At 54.6% G+C, this 15,367-nt stretch overlaps 1 protein-coding gene across 9 annotated transcripts in view; it reads left to right on the top strand.

Moving 5' to 3' along the window:
- The window catches only part of TNS3 (tensin 3), a 237,493-nt gene that overhangs the window by 133,109 nt on the left and 89,017 nt on the right, over positions 1-15,367 (top strand). For all 9 annotated transcript variants that reach the window (XM_059934302.1, XM_059934295.1, XM_059934298.1 and 6 more), the window contains 3 exons: positions 5,350-5,479; positions 5,819-5,884; positions 6,846-6,950. In XM_059934302.1, coding sequence (XP_059790285.1) covers positions 5,350-5,479; positions 5,819-5,884; positions 6,846-6,950 — 301 coding nt within the window. The remainder of the gene's footprint in view (positions 1-5,349; positions 5,480-5,818; positions 5,885-6,845; positions 6,951-15,367) is intronic.

Below are 15,367 nucleotides of genomic sequence, written 5' to 3'. Positions count from 1 at the left end.
AGGGCATCCCCACACTCGGATCATAATCTCTGGGGGACACATTATGCTGCATGATCTGTGGGCTCCTCCGAATCCCAGGGCTGTTGGTTCAACCCGAAAATGACCTCAGGGATCAACACAGGGAAGTAGCTGGGCGGCAGAACGTTCCTTGGTGTTGGCAGAGCTTCCTGGGGAGTAGCGCGAGCCGTCTCCCCTCCTGCTGTGCAGGTTGGCTCTGGTTTCCAGAGTCTCCAGGCAGGAGAAGCCCCTGGTTGCAGATGAACTGTGGGAGACCCCTGCACTTCGGTTTGCCCTGTCCTTCAGTTTCAGGGAGTCATTGCTTGGTGCGCACCCCTGCGAATCCAATGGGCGTTCCTTCAGTGGAGAAAGCTGCAGACGGAGAATGTTTCAGGGCCTTTTCTGTGTAAAGGTTCTAATGTGTAGGCGGTTTAATTTCTCTTCAAGAATTTGGCAACCGGTTGTGACTTGGACAGAATCCTAAGCTGCAGAGGATGCTTTTATAGGTTACCCACCCCCAGCTGCAGAGGGCTCGGTTGGGCTCTGGCGTCTGCAGAGCCTGCCTCTGCTCTGGGAAGTGGAAGGGAGCTCCCAGGGAAGGTTGACACTTTGGTCACCATCCTGTGAGGCGGAATGTTGTCCTTTGATTTTCTCCCCTCCTTGATTTTGGTAAATGTCAGCCTCGTACGCAGATAAACCTGCCTCTTTCCTCATGAGGGATTCTGCATTGAGATGGGTTAACAAAGGTCACAGGGGTCCAGTTTACAAGAAGTAAGGCCTCGCCAGCACTTCGGGTTGAGAATGCTATGTGGGAAAGTGGAGGGGGCTCCGTCTGTCATTCCTTCGACTTGGGGGCTGGCGGGAGGGCTGTCACTGGGGGCCATGGTGACACCCACCCGCTGTCCAGCTTCGCCTGAACACTGCCAGCCTATCTGCGCGCACCTTCCCACTGCACCCCTGACCCGCCCGTCTTTGCGATGTGCTTGCACTGATGGTCAGGTTTTCGAGTCCACCCCAGAACTTGTAAAGGGCAGCAGAGCCTCAGGTGTTCAGTAAACATGCTCCTGTCGGGTGGGAGGGCAGAGGCTTTGGAGAGCGCAGCCGTGTCGTTATGTAACCTCGCTGAGGAATTTGCATGGGCCGCAGGCCCGTCAGGAGGAGCCTGGCGGTGGTCCAGGGCCCTGATGCGCTTGTAAACACTTTCCCATCCACATGCCTGGTCTTGCTGCCTCTGCTTGTGCAAACCCCGTGGCCACTTACGTTCTGTCCTTGTGGGGCGGGGCTCCAACGACCCGACTTCTCAACAGAGGGGACTTTCCCAAGGAGCCATTGCAAACAAACAGCACCTTCGTTTATTGTTTCTTGCTAAGGGCACTTACGTAAGATCAGGGAAGATGAATGCGTCTGCAGGCCCCTCTGGATTTGCTCCTGCGGAGGTCGTTGCAGGACTTCTGTTGTGCCGTATCGTCCTGGGACTTGCTGTGCATGCATTCTTCTCCCCCGCTGTGCCCTGGGTCTCCTGGACCTGGATCGGGCCTGATCCGTTCTGCATCTCGGCCCAGTGGAGCTACTTGTGTTTTCATTCACAGCCAATACTGCTGACCTACTAATGGTTTAGGAAGTGAGTTACAGCCTTGCCACCCTCTGAAATCATTTTCACCTCCAAGTGAAATCATGGTTAGTGCTGGCGCTGGATAATGCAGGTGTTTTGACCTAGGAAGGCAGCCATCAAGCTTATTAAACCTTTAAGCGTGTGTGGTTGTAGCTCCTTTGAAGATGCACATTCCTTGATGCCTGTGTAGACAGCCACCGGGGCCACCAGCAAAGTGGGTTGCAATTGTTGTTTCAAATGCAGATATTCTAAAATCCAAAGGCAGAGGATTGATGTGTTCTTAGAAACTCTCTGGGGAGACCTAGGTAAACAAAACTGCTAACGCTGAAGGGATGAAGGGGGTATTAACAGACCTCAATCACTCTAATTGTTACAAAACGTTACCAATACTTTATACCTTAAAAGGCGCGTTTTGGGCACTACTCTCAAGCAAAATGTTGACGGTTCTTTCCATGGCGTGTTAGGAGCCTGATTCTGGTCCCTTGTCACTGATGCTACTAAGATTTATTGATGTGGATGATGCATCATTCCTGGCTCTGCAGGGGGTGCCAGAGGCCCCCGGGCGGGGCTCCTGCTGGGTGGGTCCATCTCCTTTGCAGTTGGAGCCGCCAGGACCCCATGTGACCGAGACTTCTGGGGTTTTCTGTGCCTTCAGGAGACAGTGGGGGTCATTCTTGAGGTGGCCAGGAGGACTTGAGGGGATGGCGGGTACCATCCTGAGCAGTGGGAAGAGGAGTCCACGGTGAAACAACGGGCGGGAGTGTGGGGAGGGCTCAGGTCTCCGCGGGCGAGGTTCGTCAGGGGGCCCCGGAAACCCCTCGGCGAGGGCATGTGTGCGCAGAGGACGGCTGTTCTGTGGCAGTGGGATACCCCGCTCTTCCTTCCACCCTGAACCCTTGTCGTGTGAGAAACTGGGAGTCTTTAGACACTGGAGTCACGCTGGGCCTGGGGAGGTGCCTGCGCCCCAGGATGACTGGGAACCAGCAGCCTAGGGCGGGTGAACCCATGTGCCGTCCCTCCCGTGCCCCAGGGCGTGTGGTGACCTCTGCCTGGTGCCTGGAGTGGGCTGGGATTCTGTGTGATGAGTCATGCTCGTGTGTGTGTGTGTGTGCGCGCGTGCGTGTGTGTGTGTGTGTGTGTGTGTGTGTGTGTGTGTGTGTCTGCTGTGATGAGTGATGGTGAGACCGGAGGAGGGGAGCCCACAGAACGTCTCGGGTCCTGGGGAAGGTGGGAGCCGGGCCTGGGGGCTCCTGGTTGGGATCAGCTGCCGTCAAGAGCTGCCTGCAGGATGAACCCTTTAACTCAGAGAAGGAGAAGGTCTCCCTGAAAGGGAGCTGTCGTTGGGCCTTCTGCGCTGCCCTGAGGCTGCACATGCCTCTTTACCCAGCGCCTGCGATGCCCCCGTGTCCACCTGGGGCTCTGCCTGCCCACAGGCACCTGGTGCCAGCTTGGGGGAGCTGCCAGCTCTGTGTGGCGTGACCCTGTGGGCTGGCCTGGGGCTGCTTCCCTCAGTCGATGTCAGCTTCTGGAGGCCTTGTTGGGTTATTTTACAGCCTCAGGACCCCTCAGTATTTTTTTTTTTAAATAAATTTATTTATTTATTTATTTTTGGCTGCATTGGGTCTTCGTTGCTGCACGCGGGCTTTCTCTAGTTGTGGCGAGTGGGGGCTACTCTTCGTTGTGGTGCGTGGGCTTCTCATTACGGTGGCCTCTCTTGCCGCGGAGCATGGGCTCTAGGCACGCGGGCTTCAGTAGTTGTGGCGCATGGGCTCAGTAGTTGTGGCTCGCAGGCTCTGGAGCGCAGGCTCAGTAGCTGTGGCGCACGGGCCCAGTTGCTCCGCGGCATGTGGGATCTTCCCAGACCAGGGCTCGAGCCCGTGTCCCCTGCATTGGCAGGCGGATTCCCAACCACTGTGCCACCAGGGAAGCGCCACCCCCCCCCCCCAAGTATTGATAAAGATTTAAGGGCCAGACTGGTGTGCGCCTGAAACTCTCTTTCCTTTTCTCCAGTCTTCTCCCCTTTTCCCTCGTACTTCCAAGGTACCAGTGGAAAAAGGCAAACGGGGGGGGGGTCCATCACCCCACAGAGATGGGCACGTCCTCTGCGTGGGAGTCTCCACCGCAGCACGTGTGGCACCTCTGCTGAGCGGGCAACGCGGTCAGTGTGGGGCGAGGGCCCTGGAGGGGCGAGGATGCAAGTAGCACACTCCGGAGGGAAGGCTGAGGGGACGGCCTTTGAGGGGCCCTGCTGAGGAGCCAGAGACCCCGACGAGGTGGGAGAGGACTGGCGGCCAGCGATCCACTTGCTGTTGGAAAGCAAACTGAAGACTTCACACTTCTGCAGGATTCTCGTTGGCTGGTTCCCTGGCCGGGGGCCGGAGGCCAGGCCTGAGCCTGCATCCCCACTGGCCGCATGTGCACAGGCCGCCTGGCACCTCCCGCCTCGTGAATGCTCGGCTCGCGCTTGTCAACGTGAAACGCTCCCCTGACGGTCTGTTTACATTTTTTCTTCAGACTGTCTCCTTGTAGAGAGCACAAAGGTAGACAGACGACCTCGGGGTCTACCCTAAGGGGCACAGTTCCCGACACGCTGGCCGCGGCTCCTTGGGCCTTTATTTTTTCTCTCGAGTGGCGGTTTCACTGGTGACGGTGATAGACCGGTCACCTGCGGCATCCTCCCGCATCGCTGGTCCGGGCCGTCAGTGACCTTGCACAGAATCATTGAAGCCCGGCTTTTTCCGAGCAGAGTCTCTGAGATCCCTGCACCTCCAGCCTCCCTTCCTCCCGGGCACGCTCAGTGCAGGGAGTGGCCACCTCTGCTGAGTGTCTGAGGGCAAGATCCAGCCTGCTTCTGGTCTTGGACCCCTGGGGACCCTGGAAAGGAGCCCTGCCCTGCCGTGGGAGGGAGGAAGGGTCCCCTCTCCTGCAGCACGCCACCCCGTCGTGACCTTCGAGCCCTCCCCGTGGCCAGCGCCGTCCACAGACCCCTCAGGCAGGGGCAGGGAGGCCCCCGTGTAAAGGTGGGAAACGACGCCAGGGCTCCTCCCCTGCCCACCCTTCCCTGCCACGTGCCAGGAAGGGGTGCTTCCACCCTCCATAACAGCACAGTCGCTCCAGGGGCCTGAGCTGCTCCCAGGGACCTAGGGCCACGGAGCCACAGCCTGAGTTCAAATCACATCCCTGGTGATTCTGGAGACTGGTCTCAAGTGGCCATTCAGGACGTCTGGACAACCCAGCAGTGGAATTTCAATTCCAAGGCCTCTCTCCCTTTCCCCTTCCCTTCCTTCTCCCTTCTCCCCATCTCTCTCTCTCTGAATTATAGCACGCAACATAAATATTGAGCATAGTTCAGAAAGTGATGACCGCCTGCTTCTTTCATGAGAACAGAAAGACTTTAAGGTGAAACATGGAGAGTTTAGATGAAATGAGGAAGAAGAGGCCTCAGAATTTCATTCCTCAGCCGTCTTCCAGAGTAGAGATGTGGTCCGTCTGAGGACTGAGGACTGGGGGATTCCTGTCCTGTTGGAACAGCACAGGTGTCCTCCAGAAGGACCAAAGCCGCGGTGACGTTTGCAGCCCGTCTCCTGGGCTGGGACCCGCTGGCGGCTGCGCGCACTCCCAGCCCCTCCTGGAAAGGAGTGGCCTGTGCCCCCCACCCCGACAAGCGCCCTCCGCACCCCCCGAAAAGCGCCCTCCGCGGGCACGGGCTCCCCTGAGGACACACCCCCTCTTTACCCCAGGTGAAGTGCTACCACAAGAAGTACCGCTCGGCCACCCGAGACGTCATTTTCCGCCTGCAGTTTCACACCGGGGCTGTTCAGGGCTATGGACTTGTGTTTGCAAAGGAGGATTTGGACAACGCCAGCAAAGGTGAGGTCCCTGCCCCGAGTCCAGACTGGGGGTGTGGGCAGTGGACCCTCGGCGGGCGACCCCCGGCGGCCTCGTGTGTTTCTTTCACTGTTCTCCCCCGCTCCACCCGTAAGTCAGCCAATTGACAAAATCATTACCAGTCTCACAGAAGACTGGCAACTGGCCCAACAAAGAAAAATGTCTAGAGACACGGTGAAACTACTGATACTTCCTCTGTCATTGGTGCGCTGTTGGAGATTTGGGAAGGGGGTTGTCCTGGTTGGAATATAAGGACAAAATTCATCCACCCTTTCCCGTCTCATTGTCTCCAAATTTGTTGACATAAGATTTCTTTTTTAGATGACCGTTTTCCTGATAATGGGAAGATTGAGTTGGTCTTCTCAGCCACTCCTGAGAAGATTCAAGGTGGGTAGAATGCCGAATGCTGTGGGGCAGGATGCTGACATGGTTGGGTGATGCACATGCTGGGGCCTCTGTCTGGCTTCCCACCTCTGCCCATAATTGGAAATATAATAGATGTTAAAAAATAATAGGATATTAGACAGTGGGAGGGCATTGCCTTAGAGACAGTAGGGCCAGGTGGGTCAATAAGACCCCAGAGATGGTGTGACTCGCCCAAGGAAGGGCCCAGAACCTTAGGACTGGGGCCGTGTCTTGATGCCCTGTTTACTTCTCCCTCAACAAACAGCGACATGTTTTTAAAGAGGATTAGAAATATAGCAGACTGCAAATATTTATGAGTAAAACAGACTCTCTCCTTTCTTCTAAAAATACATTTAAAGAGAAATCAGTCCCTTTATCGTGAAGGCAAATGGTTCATTTCCATCACCAAGATCCATACTCGTGAAAGTTTTAATTCAGTTTTTAATAGCTGTGGAAAAGAAGCACCCTACTTCTGTGCCCAGTGCCATAGATTTAGGCACGAACAGTTAAATGCAAGGCTGTGGGGTAAGAACCCTCCTGGCATCCTCAGAATGATCAGGGAGCCTCGAGGGAGGGCCCAAACCTGCCCCTCCCATCCACCTGCCCTGAGGCTGATCCTCTGGGGGCCTCTGGGTCCTTGACCTGCCAAGCCATCCGGGTGATCCCTTAGTGCAGAAACAGCGCCCAGAGCCCCGTACCCGGTGGACGGAGGACCAGTGTTCGCCTTTCCTTTCTGCCAAGCGGTGTTCACTGTTGTTGAGTTCATCCCACATGGTGCACAGCAGCTCTGATTACTGGAGGGCTTGTGGGAGAGGGCGTGGATCTGAGTGCTGGGCTTGGGCACTCAGATGCGGGGGCTCCTCTGCCTCATTGCCGGCAGACGCCCAGAGGCGCCGGCTTCTCTCTAACTGACGCCTGTTGCGCCCGTCCCACCGCCCTGCAGGGTGTGAACATTTGCAAAACGACCACGGGGTGATTGTGGACTTCAACACGGCAGACCCGCTGATCCGCTGGGACTCGTACGAGAACCTGAGTGCAGACGGTGAAGGTGAGTCTGGTTACCTTGTGTCAGTTACCAGAGAATAGGGCCCAGAAAAAGCAGCCTGTTCACGTTTAGATCAGAAATCTCCTTGCAGTCTGCTTGGAGGCTGGGAACCCTGCCGTCCAGGACCCCTGCCACTGTGAGTCTGAGGGCACTCGTGAGAATCAGGCTTCGTTTTATTTCTGATTGCTCATTACACTGGTGTCCTGGTTGTATGGCTGCATCATTTAATCTCTGTTTTTGTGAGTCTGTCTCTCCCAAACATATTCTCTCCTGGCCACGGGATACGCAGTTTGGGTCACAAGTATCATGAAGGAGGAAAGGAATGAAGGGTGGCATCTGCCAGGTTTACAGAAAGAAGCCCCCGGAGGCTGATTTCAAAGAAGAGGGATCAGTCTTCTTCCAGGCGCTTGAGAACACTGGCCTTTCATCTTTTTCAACCACCAATTGAGAACAGACCTGATTTGGGAGAGAAAAATCAAAACATTTTTGTCCAATTACTTTCGTCCAGACATTAAATAGCTAGAAGCGAGTTTTGTGGCGGTAACTCCGCCGGTGTCCATCTTTGTGCATCTCTGGGCTGGCAGGGGCTGGCGGCTGGGGATGTCTGTGGTCCACGCCAGGGGCCACGAGGCTCCTCTACTTGTCCGCCTGGGGTGTCTGGGCTCGTGTCAGTACTTTTGTGGTGCAGACCCTCCTGCTGTCTGGAGGTGAAGTCCGCGCCACTGTTGTACTTCAGGCACGGTTTCTAAATGCCGGCTGCGTGTTTCACAGCAGGGGTGGCCCCTGCCTGTGTCAGGTTTCATCAGGTCTCATCACCTGACCGCTCCCTTGGAGCCCCTGTCAAGCATCTGCACGTACCTCTAAGCACTAGTCCAGTGCCTGGTCCATCCACCACACTGCCTTGCATCAGAGGGGTTCCCAGTAGCTCTTGATTTTTTTTCTTAGACCTCTCGAATCTACTTTTTTTCAAAATTGAGGTATACTTCATGTACAATATTATACAAGTTATAGGTGTACAACATAGTGATTCACAATTTTGAAAGGTTATACTCCATTTATAGTTATTATAGAATATTGGCTATATTCCCTGTGTTGTACAATATATCCTGTAGCTTATTTATTACATACATAATAGTTTGTACCTCTTAATTCCCTACCCCTATCTGGCCCCTCCTCAATTGCACTTGATCTTGGTGGAACTCCTGTGGCGTTCCGAGTTCTCATGGTTGTTAAGTGCTGCCTCTGTGGCCCCTGCTGCCAAGGCCCTGCAGACCCTTGCATAGCCACCTTCCAGAAAGCATACACAGCTTCCCTCCCATGGAAACATTACCCTTCCTGAAGTTCCCTCCCTTCCCCCAACTCTCCAGGGCTCCTCGCTGAGGCTGACCTGCATCGGTGAACTCATTCCTGATGCCCTCAGCTCTCACCTGGAGCTTCAGTCCCTTGCGTGGGTCCCTGGAGGAGGACGCAACTGGGCCCCCAGACCTGCAAAGGCGGGGGCCTTGGCCGGCAGGAAACAGGGTCTCAGCCATGCTTCTATCAGGGCAAAACTCTCTCCAGGGTTTGGTAGCCTACGGAACCATGTCTTTTGGCTGGAAAATGATGTTGCAGCCCTCTCTTCTATCTGCACTTCCATCCCTGGTCCCTACTGGTTAAAAAAAAAAAAAACGGAAAAAACCACACGCACACAGAAGCATTGACGTAAGCTGTATTTGTCTTTGGAAACCCCTGCTGTCCTGGAATGGACCCTCCACAGTGGCCTTCTGTCAGGGGCCTTGACCCCCCTGTAATGTCTGAGTGAGGATGTGGACAAATGATTCCAAGTGTCCTGTCGTCACTGTGGAGAGCCACTCCTCTGCTTCCGGCTCTGTGGCCCTGGCGGGGTGATGGGGGTCCCGCTGCCCCATCAGCATTTCGTGGGGCGCTCTTTCAAGGACAGAGAAGTTGGGAGGGGTGACGGCAGACAGCGGGGCAGCCTGCCGGAGCCTCTCCTATGCCATTTTATTTCATCCACACAAGAACCTGTGACCCATTTTAGAGATTAAGGCGGCAGTTCTCAAGAGAAATCAAAAGCTAGACGTTGGTGAGGGGTCCTGGTAGCCTGTCGGGGTTGTGTACTCTTGGTGATCATGGGTGAAGCTGAGTGAGTTGTCGTGTGTTCGAGATCACGCAGGACAGAGACCGTGGAAACGGGACTCAAGTCTGGGCCTCTTTGACCCCAATGCTATTTGGTGCAAACCTCATACTTCCAGCTGAAAACCTGCTGGTCCCTGGGCCAGGGTGAGGCCTGCAGACAGCAGTATCCCCTCTAGGCAGTGTGAACAGAAAAGATGTATTTCTAGGGCACTGGGTGGCGAGCTTCCGGACAGATGTGACTGTCTACCCCAGTGGGCTTGACCATCTCCGGGCACTGCCCTCGGGGCCCCGGCTGCACGGTGAGCCCTGTGCTTGAGGCCCAGGACATGGAGTTGAGCTGCGTTGGGCAGCCCCACTTGCGTCGGGTGACAGGACAGGGCAGCGAGCGCTGTTCTGTCTAAAGACACCTTACTGACTCTATATTGGTGGTTCATTAACATCGAACTCCTGGCCGGCAGCATGTAACTGATGCCTGAGCAGAGCTGATCTACACCCATGTTTCCTCCATAAGGCACCTCGTGGCCTCCGGCTCTGAGGAACATTGCTTCAGCACTTTGCTGGGGGGCCACTTTACATAGAAAAAGCACCAACAAAGTGCACAGAAATGCAACAAGTGTGGCATGAAATAGGCCTGGAGAAGGCCACTTTATGGTGTGAGAGCTGAAAGGAGAAGGCAGGGGTCCCTTTGTTCCACCACAGCTACGAGCCTATGTGTGGGACCCTGGAAACTTCTACCACTCTGTGCATGTCAGTGAGTGACCACGGAAATGCTGTGTGTATTGATTTGAGGGTTACAAGTAAGGAATTCTTAGTGAGCAGGTGAATTTTCAGATATGGAATCGTGAATGATGGGGGTTGGCGGTACTTAACTGTTTCTGTTCCTTTTGTCCCTCCCACGGGGCTAAGTCCTCTGCGCCCGGGGACCACAACCGGCCTGTCCCAGGGAGGTCTAAGAGTCACAGCTCTGCCCCAGCTGCCTGCGTTTGGTTTCCTGCCTCTCTGCCTGTGCTGTGTGGCCTCGGACAAGTTCCTGTGTCCTTTCCTCCGCTGCACAGTGGGAATAGTGTAGCTCCAGAGCTGCTGAGAGGATGCCGTGAAATGATCAGCCTGAGGCGGTGAGCACATCCTTCAGACGACGGGGTCCTATAAACAGTCTTATCCCTTCCTCTGAAGCCCGGACAAGTGGCCTGTCCTGTGCTGTGTGGCCTCGGACAAGTTCCTGTGTCCTTTCCTCCGCTGCACAGTGGGAATAGTGTAGCTCCAGAGCTGCTGAGAGGATGCCGTGAAATGATCAGCCTGAGGCGGTGAGCACATCCTTCAGACGACGGGGTCCTATAAACAGTCTTATCCCTTCCTCTGAAGCCCGGAGGTTGATGGAGACCCTGGTCTAACAGGAGGTTGGTGAAGGTGTGTGGCACCCTGAGACGTGGGAGAAGCACGTGTCTGTCTTCCCCTGCGCTGTCAGGTGGCAGCACAGCATGGTGACACCAAGTGAGGCCTTGCTCTCGGCTCTGGTGACTTTTCTGTTCCACCCAGAAATGTTTCTGTTCCTGTCTCTCACCTTGGTGCTGACGCTGCTCAACGATGAATGTCGCTGCTGCTACAACTTCGTGTGGCACAGGGCGCGTTGCGCCAGCAGGCTGTGGTGGCTGGGGGGGTGCCCACCGTACCGCACGGGTCCCTGGACGTGGGGTGCCACGCCCAGAGGCAGTGTTGGCCCCCCCGCTGGAGGCCGGGGGTGATGCAGGACCACAGCGAGCCAGCAAAGCAAGTGCCCACAGCCCTGCTCCTCTCTCCCACGAGGCCTGCGGCTCTGGGGCTGCTCTCCCGCTCTTCCTCTCTCGCTCGACGAGGCACGTCCTTGTCTGAAATGGCCTATTTTAATTAGATCGTCCTAGAGGTAACCCCAGCTCATACGTTTTCCCTTTTTCACGCGTCTCATATTTCCTTAGGGGCTGCCGTGTTTCTGATGCTGTGATGAGCTCAGGGAGAGAAAATAAGCAGACCTCACGGGGAACACATATGTGTGTGTGTATTTGTGTATGTATGTGTGCACGTGTGTGTGCGTGTGTAGTGTGTATATGTGAGTGTATGTATATATGTATGTGTGTGCATATATATGTGTGTATATATGTGTATGTGTCTGTGTGTATTTAATATACGTGGTATGTATGTGTGTTCATGTGTACATATGTGTGTTTATGTGTACATGTGTGTATGTGTGCTCACGTGTGTACCTATCTCTCTGTCTACCTCAGCAGTGGCCAGAAGATGCCCCGTGTGCCATGGGAGGACTAGGTACCAGGAATTAGGGAAGATGGAAGAGAAGCAGCTACTCAGCCTGTGTATTCGAGGGAGATGCAGGAAGAAGATGGCTCTTGCAGGCAGGGGTGCAGGAAGGGGGCGTGGGAGAGCCCGGCATTTACCTGCCTCATTGCAGGCATGCTGCAGGAAGCGGCAGGCACTGGGTGAAGGGAGGTGTCAGGGCCCAGACAGGAGGGCAGCAGTGAAGAGGCTTCTGGAGGCCCTGGACTCGGGTGTGGCTCTGGGTGGACAGTAGGCGGTTTCCTATTTAGGAGGTAGATGACTAAGACTCTCTGCCAGATTCAACTCAGGGGTTGGGGCAGGGAAGCTTCCAGAACAGCCCACGTTTGGGCATGAACCCTTGCTGTGCCCCGCTTTCCTCTGTTCCTGGCTTTAACCAATGAATGAGTTTCTGGCCACCGGTAAAACTCGTGGATCCAAGGTTGCATAGACGGGGGCCACCGTCCCCCAGGTTTTGGCTCTGCTACTTCAAGTTGCTACCTTATAAACATCCTGTAGTTCAGACTCGGCCTCCCAGGTGACCACAGTTGTCCCAGAGCTTCGTGGGGGCTGGTTGCAGGAGAGGGAGACTTAGATTTCTCACCACCTTCACAGTAAGACGCAGTCCTCTCACTCTCCCATGCAGGACGCTCTGCAAAGCCTGCGGCAGTTGGCCTGCTGGTGAGGACAAGTTGGGTCAAGAAGCGGCTGGCCACAGGTGTGTGCAGAGTTAGAAGTGCCAGAGCCAGTTGTGACATTTAGGTGTTGCCATTTTGAAAATGGATTTGAAAGCGTTTCTTCCCAGAAATTGTGGTTGGGTGTTGAGATTTGGAAAAGCAAAGCAAGCTTTGGCGACTTAGCAGAAGGAGGGTCCACTGGCATCTGGCAGATCAGACCTTAGGTCCTGGATCTGCCCTGTGTCCAAGGCCAGGCTCCCCGCTGGCAGAATGGGAATGCTGTTGGCTGAGCTTCCAGAACTTAGGGGCTGCCTCCTCAGTGTACACGTGTGCGTGTGTGTGTGTGCACACGTGTGTGTGTGTGTCATCGGTGTCTGGCCACGGCCACCACTCACTGAATGCCTCCACTCTCTGTATCCAGACTGAGAAGAATTTGCTTAGATCCTGCGCCCAGCCAGACTTTTCCAAGCGTTGCTTGCTTTGACGGTTTAGAGCAGAGTAACGGCGTTAACCCAACCCACGCTGTGTCAAATGCTGATGGCATTTGCCAGTTTGGATGGATGAGGTGGGCCTCTCGCTCAGACCTCAGCAAGCACCCTCCTTGTGCTCTCTTGATTTACAGCCTCCGACCCCCTGGCCTTGCCAGGTCCCCTTCCAGGTGTGAACCCCTGACCCAGAGTTAATCCTCCCTTGATAAGGGATTTCAGGCAGCAGTTGGGCTGGAGGGCAGTGGCTTCATCTTATCTGAAATACAAGAGTCTCACCGTCTGTGCTAAGAACCATAAAGTCCTTCGGGTGTTAGCTTTTTGAAATGGATTGGATCCTGTCAGAAGAGTTAAGTGCGATGTCAGAAGCTGTTAATGAGTCCTGACCGGCCCTGAGCTGCCGTCTCAGAATCCATTGCTTTTCTAGCCCAAGTGGTGTCAGAGAAATCGACTCAGAATTCATGTCGTCCTGGACGAGTTTGCATGAATTAGCCCGTGTCAGTCTCCCAGGGATGGCTGGAAGCATTAAGTAGCATTACCCCAGGACAGACAGTGAACAGAGGCACTGAGAGTTGGCTTGATTTCACCGGGGTCCTTGGCCCCCAACTTGCCCCCATCCCCCGGGCTGTGGGACCCACCGCAGGAGTGAGCGTGTCCTGTGCTCTGGGGCAGGGTTCTGAAAGGCAGGTGGCTGTTGACCTGCCCGCAGCTCCAGTACCTCCCTAGACTCCGGCCAAGTGCATGTTTATCCTGCTCTCACTTTCCTCCTGCCTTTTATGACCGGCGTCGGCATCGCCCCTGCCCTTTGATGCTGCACCTGCTTTAGCGGCAGCACCCAGGGATCCACGCCCGTGCCCTGCATCCCATCTCTGGAGCACCCTGTCACTGGCGCCCTGCCTTGGGGACCAGCAGCTGATGAGTTCTGACTGCCGGTGGGTTCTCTGAGAGATGAAACTAGAAGTGGGCCCGACCCCCTGGCTTCCCTAAAACCCCAAGTCACACAACTTCTGCATGAGAGTGAACTCAGAGAGTGTGTACATGTGACGTGGTGAGGGGTTTGTTTCCTGTCCCCTTCTTTAAAAGCTCTTGCAGACCCACTTTTACCAAGTTGCATCTCAGTCGAGCCCCTCCCGGCTTGCCCTTCCACCTCCCTCCCAGCCTGGACAGTGGCACGTTGGCTGCGTGAATTAAGCTCAGATCAAACCTGGTGAATTTCCTTCTGTGTCCTCCGTGGGGAGAACTTCCTCAATAACGGGCAGGATTGCAGTCTTCCCTACAGAGCCTGCAGGGGCATTTCTGCCAAGGCAGGGCTCAGGCATTTTGGCAGTGTCACCAATACGGGAATGACTCCAGACTTGAAGTTATTTGACAACCAGAACCAGAAGCCTGAGAGAGAAAGGGGCTGAGGTGCAGGTACTCGTGAGTGTCCCCCTCCCCAACACATGCATGCATCCCCTCCTCCTTCCGTCTCTTGCCTGACGTGGTCGCAGTGTCACCCTGCCTCCCGTCTCTTCAGACTTTATACCAAATGTAGGGGGTGGGCTTTCAGATCCCACGTACGTGACTTTATCACACGCTCCCTTTGGAAAGGGCTGCAAATTGGAGCGGACCCAGGGGTCCTCAAGAGGGAAAAGTTCCCCATGAATGAAGGGAAAAGGGAGGTGTTTTGTAAGAAGGGGCAGCTGGGAAAATCCTTTATTTTGTCTCTGTAGAGACAGTTATCATTTGCCTATTCCTTTTAAAAAAAAATGGGTCTCTGCCATTTACTGTGATGCTCTCTTGGCGATGGTATTGATGGTGGCAATGAGGGTGTTCCTGGGGTCAGACTCTATGTCCTGTAGCTCTAGGAGTCCAAGCAGGTACTTCAGGAGGGGCCGGAGGGAAAGCATGGGCTTCCAGAGGGAAAGGAGTTTTGGAAGGAGTGGGGCGGGGGCAGAGGTACCTCTCCCGGCCTCGTGGTGGTCAGCTGTCCCTCTGGGGCCTGGGGCCGGGTCTGGCCAGGCAACTGTCACCACTTTCTAATTGCAGAACATTTCTGTTAGCCCCGAATGAAACCCTGTGCCCACTGGCAGTCACTCCCCAGCCCTCCCCTTCCAGCCCCAGGTGACCTCGTCTTCCTTCTCTATGAATTTCCCTCGTCTGGACATTTCACACAAGTGGAATCAGGCAGTGTGTTGCTTTTCGTGACAGGTGTCTTTCACTTTGCCCGATGATTTGAGGGTTCATTCATTTTGTTTCGGTACTTCACTCCTTTTTTATGGCCGAATGATGTTCCAAAGTGTGGCTAGACCACATTGTGTTGATTCATTCATCAGCAGGTGGGCATTAGGGTTATTTCCACCTTTTGGCTATCGTGATTAATGCTGCTATGAACCTTCTTATACATGTTTTGACCTTGGGCTGTTCCTATACTGCCAATCTTTTCTACTACTTTGTGAAATTTCCACTTCTTTTAGTCCCAGTTGGTTGTCCTTTTCTGGATACTCCTTCTGTCTTTATGGGTCTCACACCAGGAATCACACCGAACGTTCTGCAGGTCTCCTGTCCCACTTTGCCAACTACTCCCAGGAACATTCGGGAACCCACCAAGTCTTTTTCCGTATCAGTTATGTAACCCCATGCACAAAATCCCACCTCTGTAGCTTTGAAAGGTTTGAGGCCTTTCAAAACACTGAGCCACAGAGCTCCCTTTTGGCCACCCATCAGCAGAGTGTCACAAGACCGTGTTGTTTCAGGAGAGGTTGACACTAACAGCCTGAATGGGCTCTGTGTGATGGAAACCCACAGGTGGGAACAGAGGGCCCATGACAGTGTTTGG

The sequence above is a fragment of the Balaenoptera ricei genome, chromosome 9 (genome assembly GCF_028023285.1).
Source record: "Balaenoptera ricei isolate mBalRic1 chromosome 9, mBalRic1.hap2, whole genome shotgun sequence".
Lineage (NCBI taxonomy): Eukaryota > Metazoa > Chordata > Mammalia > Artiodactyla > Balaenopteridae > Balaenoptera > Balaenoptera ricei.
The sequence above is the reverse complement of the archived record's forward strand: the minus strand, read 5'-3'. Positions and strand labels throughout refer to the sequence as shown.